Raw genomic sequence first — 11831 nt, 5'->3', positions numbered from 1 at the left:
GCGCGGCTCCCGGCACCGCCCACGGGCGCACGCTTTTCCGTGACTCACCCGGCGACGCCCACTCGCCGCCTGACTCACTGGGCGCCCGCCCCGCGTGGAGGGGCCTGTGCCGGGTGCGCCTCGGCCTCGCGCCCCGCACCCCCGTCGGCTCCTTGGACCTGCGTGCCCTGGGGGCGCCTCCAGCCTCCTCCGTCCTGGACTCCGGACTGGGAGCAGGGACAGTGTCGAAGGCGGCTCAGGGGCTCAGGCTCCCCCAGAGGGCCTGCCAGGAGCTCGCTCCCCGAGGGCACAGCGGTCCCCTCGGGCCTGGGGGCACGCAGGGGGACAGCGCACCCTCCCGCGTGCAGCCCACCCCGCTCAGCTCGATTCCGGATTCCGGCCAGGCTAGAAGGAGCAGGAATTTGGAATGTTCGGAGCCGGCATTATAACTCCAGGGAGCTTCTCTGCCCCTACCCTTCCCCTAGGGATGGGGGGCAAGGGAGGAGCCTGCCCTGTATCTGAGGGGGTTGCTCCGCGGCCCGCAGGGGGGCCTTATGTCCTGGGCACCCCTGCCCACTGCCAGCCCCAAGCATGGGAGTGCAGGATCGGGTGGGGGGGACAGCCCATGTCCTAACCAGTGTGCCTGCAGGGAAGGTCACCACACAGTCGTGGGGGAGACTAGGCGCAGGGTGCCCACACTGTGGCTGAGGAGCCCCAACCAGTTGCTTTCTCCCCAACACTCAGGCCTGTCCAGCAAAACTTTGCCTTCCTGCCTGGGAAAGCAGGTGTGGGGGGAAGGCAGATGGTCCACTAGTGACAGAGGCCAGTGACACGGGCAGGCCATATCCACTGCAGCCCTCCTCATGCCCTCTGCCTGTGGACGTGACCACACCCCTCCCCAGGCCTGGGCAGGGGGCCTCTTCCCCCAAAGCTCCCCAGAGCTTTTTCTGGGACTGTTTTTTTCTTTGAAACAGGAAATCAGGGTGTGGGCCACACAGCCACCAGGTCAAGGCCCTGCCAAGGGCAGGCCAGGGCGAGTTTGGACCCCATGGGGACTTGCCACCCTGCCTTGTTCCCGTAGCCACCAGCACCACAGCGGAGAAAAGCACAGCGGGGGGTGGGGGGATGGGGATGGACGGCCAGCTGCCTCGGGAGCTGCACCCACCCTGACTGGGCTGCCCAGGCTCTGCTGCCCACCCCGGTGCCAGCCCAGCACTGGGGTCACCTACCCCCTCACGGTGCCACCTCACTGTGTCCCATACAGGAATCCTGAGCATAGCTGCCGAGCATGAGCAGCAGCCACACTGTGGCTACTTGTCCTGATCCCCCCCACCAGGCCCCAGCTCTGCAGCCCGGATGTATCCTTGCATGCACATGTCTGCACATGCGTGTGCAACATGAGCATGTCCATACGCTGCGGCAGACACCAGCCTCCCAGGGCCGGGAGACAGACCCCTGCCGTGAGAGAGGTGCCTCTCCCGTTCCGGGCCCCTCGGGCCTGCCGCCCCCTGAGGACCTGAGTCCCTGTCCCCGCTCCCGGGGTCCAGCCCTTCCTCTTGCCCAGTAGAGCCGCCGGCCCTGCATCCACTTTCCTGGCCCGTCTCGGGCTGCAGCTTGGTGCCGAGCGGGCATCGCTGGGCACCGTGGTCTCCTCCCCTGCTTCCCCTCTCTCCCGGCCCCTCCTGCGCCTGCAGCTGGACTCAGGTGGCCTCGGACATGTATCCTCTGACGGAGGCTTCGTGGAGATGGGAACCCGAGCCCTGACCTCAAGCTGCCTCCTACACAAGGTGCCCTGGAACAGGCCTCCATGGCAGCAGGAGGGGCCTGGAAGAGAGCTTGGGCCAAGCTTCCTGCCCATAAGGGCTGCCAGGCCAGGCGTGCAGCGGGAAGGCCCCAGCCCAGCCTAGCCGGACACCTGCCCGGCACAGGACACTCTAAAGACAAACTAGGCCGGCTCCACCTGTCCGTCCACCCCCCTGCAGTGGGGCCACCTGCCCCAGGGCTGGGAGCCTCAGCTCCTACGGCCCCCAGCCCCTGGCAGAGACCTGGGCACAGATGGCTGTGTGCGTGAGGCCTGCAGGGCGCACGTCATCAGTACACAGGGGGCAGGGGCTGGCAGGCATCCAGGCCCCAAAAGTTCTGTCCTCACCCCTCCCAGAGCCTGGCAGTGGGCAGGGCAGACAGGAGGGTTCGGGGCTGCTGTCCCCGGAGCACAGTGGGCTTCTGCGGGGAGGGGGTCTGGGGTCCCATCCAAGGCCCTGGTTTCACGTCCTGCTGGGGCCAGCACAGCAGGGGTCCAGCCCCACCCTCTCGTGAGGGCACAAACTGTCCTCGGGGACCAGTTGGTGGGGGGGTGAGACCCAGTTTTGCCTACAGGATCCCCTCCTCCTTGCAGGTGGTGATCACCCAGGTCACCCAAGTACGGCCAGGGGCCCGGCCAGCCCAGCTGGGACCGCCAGCCCCCCTGAGGTGTGGTGAGCAGATTGGGGGTAGGGGCTGGGACTCTCACAAAATTGCCCTTGTTTGGCTGAGGCCGGCCCTGGAGTCTGTCTCTTGGCCAGCAGGGAGTGATCCTGTGACAGGACAGGCAAAGTGAGGGACAGGGGCTGTGCAGGGAGCAGGGACAGCTGGGGGTGTGGGTCAGGGAGGGGGTCTGCATTGGGGGGCTGAGCTGGAGGCAGGGGCCACAGGGAGGCGGGGGGCTGTGCAGCTGGCAGTGTCATGGGTGGGCGGCTTCCTCTTTCCACAGAGGGCGTGCCTGGCCTCCGCCTCCCCAGATAAGGGCCTGGCTTCTTGGCCTGCGGTCAGCCCCCTGGACCGCAGGGTGGCGGGGTGATCTGGGGGCCACACTGACTGGAGGAGGGCGGAGACCCCAAAGGGAGACAGGCAGGCACAGCTGAGAGCCACCGGCTGCTGGTGATGCTGGTGATGCTGGTGATGCTGCTGAGCGAAGCAGAAGTGAAAGCTGGGGGCGGCAGCAGAGGCGGGGACGGACGAGGGACTTGAGTAGGCTCCCCAGAGCAGCCTCTCTGCCCTGAGGTCGTGTCACCCCCAGGCCCTGGGGGGCTCAGAAATCAGCATCGACAGGGGCAGGGCTGAGAGTGGCCAGTGCGGGGGTCTGGCTGGGCCCAGGGCCCAGGCTCTGGGAGGATGAGGCCAGGCCGCGGGACAGCCTGTGGGTCCGGCAGAGGCCCTGGCCAGCACGGCCCGGAGGTGGGAGGGAGAGCCACTTGTCTCCTCCCATTCTGGAGGCAGGGGACTGGCAGGAGTGCCTGGGGAGGGGGTTTGTCCCCCAGTAATCTCTCCCCTGAGCTCTCAGGAGTTCCCTGTCCCCCTCAGAACGGCTTTGGAAATGGCGGCCTCTGTTCTGTTTATACCCAAAGTGAAGCCTGGGGCAGCCAGGGTACAGGCAGCTGAGCCCGGAGCCCCAGGGGCTGTGTCCACCCAGCTCCAAGGCCTCCAGGCTGGCCGCACGGACACCCGCACTGCCTGCCCATGGCCTCCGCCAGGGCCAGGGCCGCCCAGAGGGCCGGCGGTCCAGGCCCACCTCTCCGCCCCCCTCTCCCAGCCTCCCCGCCCTCGCAGCCCCGACACCCGTTTCTCTCCAAGCGGGGCCCTCGAGTGGTGTCTGGACCCACCAAGTGGTGAGATGTGGGGGGCCGTGCGGGGTGAGGGCTCTGGGCACTGGCGGCACAGGATGCTGTGGCGAGGCATGGAGACCCTCCCCAGGCAGAGGCCCCACCTGGCAGGCCCTGGACAGGGGCTTCGGTGGTGGCAACCGATGCCCAGTGAGGACAGGAAGTGTGGACAGGTCTCAGAGATCACGGAGGTCCCGCTGCTCCTCACGGCGGGCGGGCGCATGAGGCTGGCCTTGGGCGAGCAGGGCCTCGGCTGCCCACTGCCCTGGCCCTCAGCTCCACCCCATGGCCACAGGGGGCTCCGACACCCCTGACCAGGCGCAGTGAACGGCTCTCTCCTCAGGAGCCCCAGAAGGCAGTGGTGAGGAGCAGCCCTCCCAGCGGACAGCGTTGGGGGTGCCTAGGATGTGCAGGCAGAGGCCGCGGTTGGGCAGGGGAGCTCAAGGAGGCCTGGTAACAGGGGACCGCCCTGTCGGGCCACCCCGTTTTTGTTCCCCTTCCTCCCTCCTCTGGGCGTGGGAGGCCAGGAGCCCCGAGTGTGGCCGACTGGCGCCACAACTCAGTGAGGCCACATGGAAAGGGAGCCAGGTCCAGGTGACTCCTGGGCTGAGGGAGGCAGCTTCGGTGGCAGGGCCCGCTGAGGGGCAGAGGGTGTGGGGTCCTCAGCTGTACCCCATTGAAGTGGGTCTGTCACCCACACCGTGGGGCCCCGGGACTCCAGCAGGGCTCCCAGCCACTGCACAGCAAGGAGCGGGCAGGGCTGGGGCTGTGGTGTAGGGCTCAGCCTCGTGTCCACTCTGCCTGCCTGTCCCAGACCTAGGGGGTACCCCACAAGGGGCAGCTGGTGGGGGCCCAGGTTCTGGGCCTTGACGGGGCCTGTGACAGGCAGAAGCCAGGGGCTCTCTGCCCGGGGCCCTGCTGTTTCCCACGCCTGGCTTGGCCTGGGTGGAAGGCCAGCCCCGGGGTGGCATGGGCCTCTCCGGGCCGCCTGCACCACGGCCCACCCCGCAAGCCCTCCTCGGGCGCTCCTGGGGACCTCTGGACCGTTGGCGAGGCGTGCCAGGGCTGGAGGGAGTCCTAGGCTGGGGTGCACCGAGCACCTGCCCAGCCGCTTCTCCAGGTGGCTGCTGAGGGGGCCAGGCTATCCAGGCGGCAAGATGTGGGCGGCCGAGGAAGACTAGCACCCCAGGGCCCGGCCCAGCGGGGTCTGCGAGATCTGGGGAAGCCTCCTGGGAAGCGGGGCCTCTCTGCTTCTCCCTCAGAGTAAGTAACACACCGAGGCCCAGGGTGCTGATACCACCTGTCCCCCTCCCCGTTGAAGCTCTACCGGGGGGTGACAATCTGTCCCCGGGGAGCAGGTCCCCAGGTCCCAGGCACGCCCCGCTCTAACAGCCAGCGGGGCCACCCAGCCCGCCTCCTGCCCCAGTCTGGCCAGGCAGGGCCTCCAGCTGACATCCGCAGCACAATGGCAGGGCACAGCACAGCTCAGTGTGACCCAGGGGCACGGGGACGCCCAAGCCAAGGAGCTGCCCATCCATGCCCTTTGTCCTCCTGGGGTCAGTGGACACCGAAGGCCCTCCAGGTCTGAATGGCGGACAGAGGCCCCCTTCCCCTCCCTGGGCTCAGGGCCGGATGGCGGCCTGGGGGAGGAGGAGCCCCAGAGAGGAGGAGGGGGCCGTGAGGGTGGCCCAAGCATGGCGGCCACGTGTACTCTCAAAGTCCTTTATTATACAATGTCACCTGTTCGGGGGTGGGGCACCAAAGGACTAATGGGTACAGAGCGAAATAGATAAATATGCCAAGCTTTTTCTCTTTTTCTTTTTAAATCAGGCATTTATAAACAAGAGAGCATACATTAATTACATAAAAATAGTTTTCGAATAGTAGAGTAAGTCATCATATTGTCATTAGCAGCAGCAAAGGAGAGAACGGGGCGGCGATGCAGACGCTCCTGGCGGATACAAAGGTAGAGCTGTGTTTTTTTCCTTAATTGAAAAAAAATGTCGTTTGTGACTCCTGACTTTAAGCAAGAACAAGCCGCCTCTCGAGCCCAGAAGCCTGGTGGACGCGGGCGGGAGGAGGGAGCGGGGAGGCCGCGGCCGGTGCTGGAAGCGGCCAGGGCGTCCCCGGCACCCCCGGGGGCAGAGGAGCGCGTTCTTCCTCAGCTAGAAACCCAGAGAACGAGACAACTGCCAGGTGAGAAAGGGTTCTGGAGAAGGGACCGGGACCGGGACCAGCACACGCACGCGCGGCGGCGGGAAGGGTGTATTTACAGGGCGGCGCTCGCGCACTGGCTTGTTCTGCGCGGAAGCAGGGGGCTGTGCGCGGGCTGGCTGCTCCATATTATGTTATTGCTGTTGGTTTTATTCCCTTCGTTAAGTCTTTTCAGCATAGAAAGAGTGAGTAATTAGACTGAATGCACAGTCACCCCGATGACGGGGGTCACACACGGGAGGAGCCGCCGGCCCACAGGATGGGTCCCTCCCCTCCCTTCTGGGAAGGAAGTACCCCGCAGCGGCACGGGCGGGTTGGGGCCTCGGGCTGGGGCCGGCCTGGGCCTGCAGAGCGGGGCTGCACCCCAGGTATGGAGCGGCCGGGACAGTCCCCGCCCACCCCATCCCCGGAGCTGCTCCGGAAGGCCGAGCTGCTGGTGAAGGAGACCCACCTGTCTGATTCCCGCCCCGCCGGCTCCTCCAGCCTCGGGACCCTCGGGAAGGGCGGGCCTGGGTGGGACAAGGCCTTCCGGGGCCACATCCTCACAGCTCTAGGGGACAAGCTGCCATTGCATATCCAGCTCTTCCCGATGTCTGGGGACAGAGCTGGCTAGTGGAGATGTGGACCCGGTCAACAGCAGAGACGTGCAGGTGACCGGAGGGGTCAGTGCAAGGGCATGGAGAGGCGGTGCCCTCACACGCGACACTCAGAAAAACTTATCTCCCTCTGGAGCCTGAAAACTCAGAAGCCACTGGAGCGACCCAGGTGGCCTCAGGGACAGGTCCTGGGGCCTCAGGTCTCACTGCGACTTTCGGACTTGGCAGAGCACAGCCACAGAGAAGCACACCGACACACTTAAAGCTTCGCTCCAACTAAACCGTTTAGTTTCCCTTGAAGAAATGACTGAAAAAAACACAACTCTGGAAAAACAAGGCTGAACACAGCATTCTGAGTGTGGCATAACACAGCCGACCCTTTACACGACACGGTAATAATGCCCATCGATGGGTATACGTATGGCAGATTAAAAATTCCATGCATACAGATTTAATAACTGCAAAAGAAAAACAAAAGCCAAAAAAAAAAAAACAAAAACAAAAACAAAAAGAAACAAAAAAACCAAACAAACGCTGCATATACATGATGTCCCTTTTGCATTGCACTTTAGAAGGGGGTCCAGCGGCTCCTGGGCCCCCCCAGTAAACCGAGGGCAAAGCCCTGCAGAGGCTTCGGCAGCCGCGGCCCCCGCCTCCCGTCTGCGCGCAGCTGCCACAACGGAGTGGGACCGGGGAGTCCGCAGGACGCCCCTCGTGTGAATAAATACCGCCGTTTCAGGTGGGCAGTGCCTCTTGCCTACTGGGAAATCGTTTTCAAGCTTGGGCATAAGAAACCTTATACAATTTGCATAAACAGTCGAGAGTAAACGAGATTATTTGGAATAAATGCAAGTAACTTATTCTGATAGTGGCAGATTCGATCGCTACTGAAGACGGATATTCGGGGGTAGAAAGACGCGTCGGGATTTGCTGTACAAGATGCTGGAAGGCACAGAACTACCCCCCGAAGTTCAGCTTTGCATTTTCGTTTCCTGTGATTCCCTTGTTCGACCGAGCACCAGAGGGGTTTCGAACGCGCAAGCGCTTAGGACGGGGCCTGCTCTAGAAATCCGTTTGCGGTATCTGGAGAGTAAAAACCTCAGTGAACTGGGGAATGAAAACAGAAGGGAAGATTTTGGACAAAGTGCAGTTCGAAATATACGTTTAAATGAACAAACGAAAAGTGAGATAATGCTGTTTTGTTCCAATGCTGCGGCCTCAGTCCCAAGATGAAGGAGCGATGTTTGCCCGGCTGAGAAGGGGTCGCCGTGCTCAGGCCGCGGGGGCCGCCTCCGCCAGCTCCCCGACAGAGGACGCCCAGGGCGCAGTCTCTGCACACACCGGCGGGTAAGGCGGCAGTGTTCCGGCTCGTGCGCACGGCTGGCTCCTCGCTCCTCCGGCGGCAGCACGGGAGGCCGGGGTCCTTGTCGTTGAAAAAATAGACTCTGGAGAAAAACCCTTCCTGTCCTCATGCAGCCGCGGGTGGGTGCAGATAAGCGGTGATGGCTTCACGGGCGGGGCGGCAGCCACCCCAGCTCCCTCAGTGGGTCCTCAGATGGCGTTGGGTGTGGTGGGGGCTTTTAAAAGTTAGTCATTAAAAAACGTGGTGACTTTTTCTGAATCTCAAGTCTCCTTATTGGTTTTAAATAGCTTATAACAAAAGTGTAAATGTTAGAACGTTCCAGCAAGCAGAGGCCAGCCACAGCCACCGAGCTGGCTTTGTTTCCGCTGCAGCTAGGGACCCGGCTTGCTCACTTGAACTTGGCCAGTAGAAAATTCTGCAGTGGATTCTAAAAGGATGTGGTTCCGAACACTCGCTTGGTTGTAGGCACAGTAAGACGTTGTGCTATGTGGACTGAGAAGGGCCGGCGCGCTGAGCCCCGGCTGGGCGGCCCGTCCCCTGTCCCCTCGGGCAGCACGGGCAGCGGGCGGCATCCGGCTAGGGCTCCAGCTCCGCCATGCTCTCGCCACCCGCGGCCTCGGGGCGCGGCCGCGGCCAGAGCTGCTCCTGCAGCTCCTTCACCACCTTCTCCAGGTGTTCCCGGGCCTCGCGCTCCCGCAGCAGGTCGGCCCGCAGCTGCTCCCGATCGGCCTCTGCGTGCTGCAGCTTCACCTGCAGGTCCTCGATCTGGAAGGGACACCGCGTGTCACCGCACCCACTCCCCGCCCACACGCCGCCCCGCCCCCCCCACCTGCTGGGTCCGCGGGCTGCTGAGCCAGAGTCAGTGAGTGACAAGGGCCTGGAAGAAAGTCCATACCTGCTCCTGCCACCAGCCTGGCACGTGGACCCCGAGTGGGAACTGCCCGAGCCCCAAGAGAAGCAGCCTTGGGCACCCGCCCTCCAAGTCAGGCCGCTGGGGCACCAGCGAGGCCGGAGGAGAGGCCGCCCCGGGCCGCGTACCTGGGCCGAGTACTTGGCGCGCAGGCGTCCGGCCTCGCAGCCCTTGTCGCACACCCGGACCTGCCGCGCCTGCTCCAGCTCCCGCCTCAGGCGCAGCCGGGCCTCGTTGGCCTCCTTCATCTTCTTCTCGTTCTCAGCGCGCAGGCGCTCGATCTCCTTCCGCAGGTTGCGCTTCGCCTCCGTGGCTTCCCGCAGCTTCTCCTTCTTGGCCACGCGCAGGAACTCCAGCTCCTAGGACACCAGGCTTGGGGTCACTCCCCTGCCTGCACCTCGCCCGCCCCCAGAGGACCAGAGGACAGCCAGTTGGCACACACCGCCCGCTCGAGGCTGCGGCAAGTCACGGCCCACTGCGCACGTGCCCTCCCGCCGTCCTGGATGCTCCCCGTGACCCCGGGAAGGCGCCCACTCCGCCTGCGAGCCTCCTGCCTTCATGGCATCCTGGCCCGACCCCACGAGGTCTTGCGTCCTAGAGCAACTTCTGCGCCCGGTCCAAGGGCTCTGGTGCTCCCGCTGCACCCACCTGGGGACCTGTGTCTGATGGGGAGGCTGCCGCGGGCCTCACACTCCTCTCCCAAGTCCCCTCTGTGCCCAGCGCCTGGGGACTGCCTCTCAGCCAGGGCTTTACTTGGGCTTCCAGTGGCTTCAGGCATCTTGCCTTCTAAGTGCCCTGGGTCCCCCACACAGCCAGATGGAGACAAGGCCTCCCCGTGGCCATTTCCAGCCCTTCTCCAGCTCATTATCAGTGACTCGCCCCCGGCCCCCCACTCATGCTTATGAATATGCATGTGGGAAGTCACACCTCCGACCAGGGCAGCAGGGACGAGCCCCCAGCCAGGGCCATGCCTGAACTACTCTCCAGGGAGGGCTCTCAGGATGCAGGGTGTATTGTGCTAGCAGCCCACGTGTGAAGCTGTCCCCGAGCTGCCAGACGCCAGCCAGCAGAGGTGTGAATTCAGCTGGCACTGGGTGGGCTTGCGGGCCCCCGGCATGAAGGCTCGCCCTCCCGAGGAGCTGGGAACTCAGCCTCCTCCGCCGGTGGCCCCACTGTCTGCCCTGCCCAGGGCGAGAGGGTGCAGGCAAGGCCCAGAGAGCTTCAGGCCTCTAGCCCCCTCTTCAAAAGCAGTCACTTCTGTGGACTCCTCTAGAATGTGGCGTGCAGGCAACACAGCGGCAGTGTGCGCAAGCGCGTGCATGTGCCGAGCCCTCCCCTCCCCAAGCCGGACCCGCAGGGACCCTGCGCTGTGCCCGCCGGCCTGCTGCTGGAAGGCCCGAGGGCAGGGCAGTGCCTTCGGGAACACTGAGCTTTAGGGAATGAGCCCCAAACGCCACGTCCCGCAGACAAGTGGCCGCGCTGGCGCGTGCGGGTCCCACCAGGAGCGAGGGCCGGCGCTCACCTGGTGCAGGCTGCGCTTGGCCTGCAGCGCGGCCCCCAGCTTCTCCTCCTGCTTGACGCGCATCTTCACCACCTCGTGCAGGAACTTCTCTTTGGCCTCCTTGGTGTCCAGGCCGCCCTCCAGGGCCTGACGCAGGTGCTCCAGCTCCGCCTCCAGCCCCCCGCTCGGGGCGTCGGCGGGGGCTGCCGTGTCGGGGGCAGCGGGTGGGGCGTGCGGGGCGTGCACGCCCGGGGAACTCAGGTCCTTGGCGGAGCTAGATGAGGTAAAGGACGGGGAGGAGAGCGAGGACAGGGAGGAGGTGACTGTGGAGACAGAAACAGGCGCAGGTTAGCGGGCATGCTCGTGCGCGGCCGCGCTCCCAGAAGGGCTGGCCAGGAGGGGCGCAACGAGGCCCGCAGCTCACACGCACATTCCTCCCTGCTCTCCACTTCCACCTCGGCCTCCGAGTCCTTGTCGTCCTCCGGGGCGACTGCCGGCGCCGGGGTCTCCGAGGCCCCGGGCGTCTCCACGGTCAGCTTCCGCTTCCGCGGCTGGATGCAGGTGGCGAGGGGCTCGGGGCCCCGGGAGACGACGGTGGCACATGGTGGGCTGCTCACGACCTTCTGCTGGGCCGGGGGGGCCAGAGCCACGTTGGGGGCCACGCCCGTCTCGAAGCTCTTGCAGGAGTAAAAGCTGCAGGGGTACAGGTGGGCAATGGGGCGTCTACCCAGCCCCCACTCCCATGGCCAGCACGTCTGCGCTGTGTGGGACGGGCTCCCATGGGAGGTGTGAAGGAGAACTTGCCAGGGACCCTGGGAAGCTGGAACGCTAATGCTAGTGGCCACGTCCACGATGGGCTGCGCCCAACAGAGAGCACGCGGCCAGCTCCTGATGCCCCTTTAAGTTCTAGATGTACTCGCCCTGATACCTGTCAACATGACCGAAACTTGCAGTGGCCTTGACCGGGCACCTGGGGTCTGGGCGTGCAGTTCACAAACTGTGTGCATGCTGCGCACATAGATGCCCGTAAGAATTCAAGGGTGCAACAGGTCCCATGGCCGCACAGCGCCTGGCAGCTGGGGTGGCAGCGGGGCCGCGGGAGCGGCCGTAATGCAGTTATGCACAGGCCCGGGAGTTGCGGGCCACTACCGTGCATGTGGACAGGCACACACCCCAGCGCTTCACTGTCTGTGACAAGCACGTGTCACTCTACACTTGGGCCGTCTGGGGGGAACCCCGGAGTTTGGTGTGAGCAAGGAGCAGTGGCACTAATCCTCAGTGTCACACAGGCGCTCCAGAATTGTGCCAACTCAAATGTTTGTTTGAAAACACTGTTAGGTCAGCTCAATAAGGGAGTTGATAACCTGTGACCCGAGGCAGCAGAACCCAGCCCCGCCCCCCTCTCCCCGAGCCTGTGGTGACCGCTGGCCACCGAGCACAGTGGGCACTCACTTTTCTCGAAACAGGGCCGGGAGGTGCGGGGAGAGCTCTTTGTCACTAGTAGAAACTGCAGGGGACCAGGGTCTGAAGGCGGAGAGGCGCTGGCGAGGGTAAACACAGCCAAGGCCCTGTGCGGGGAGGCACCTGTGTCAGGGGCCTGAGCAAGGAATGCTGGGAGCCTGGCCCCGCC

General features: G+C 64.5%; 1 protein-coding gene across 1 annotated transcript in view; it reads right to left on the bottom strand.

Moving 5' to 3' along the window:
• Positions 1–5403: 5403 nt before the first annotated feature.
• Positions 5404–11831, bottom strand: part of SKI (SKI proto-oncogene) — a gene marked incomplete at its 5' end in the record, with an annotated part of 63294 nt that continues 56866 nt past the window's right edge. Inside the window, 5 exons of the mRNA XM_006903914.2 lie at positions 5404–8555; positions 8829–9059; positions 10223–10524; positions 10632–10894; positions 11654–11769. Of these exons, the coding sequence (XP_006903976.2) occupies positions 8367–8555; positions 8829–9059; positions 10223–10524; positions 10632–10894; positions 11654–11769 (1101 nt within the window). The remainder of the gene's footprint in view (positions 8556–8828; positions 9060–10222; positions 10525–10631; positions 10895–11653; positions 11770–11831) is intronic.

Source organism: Pteropus alecto, unplaced genomic scaffold (genome assembly GCF_000325575.1).
Source record: "Pteropus alecto unplaced genomic scaffold, ASM32557v1 scaffold700, whole genome shotgun sequence".
Taxonomy (NCBI): domain Eukaryota; kingdom Metazoa; phylum Chordata; class Mammalia; order Chiroptera; family Pteropodidae; genus Pteropus; species Pteropus alecto.
This window is presented reverse-complemented; position numbering and strand designations above follow the sequence as displayed.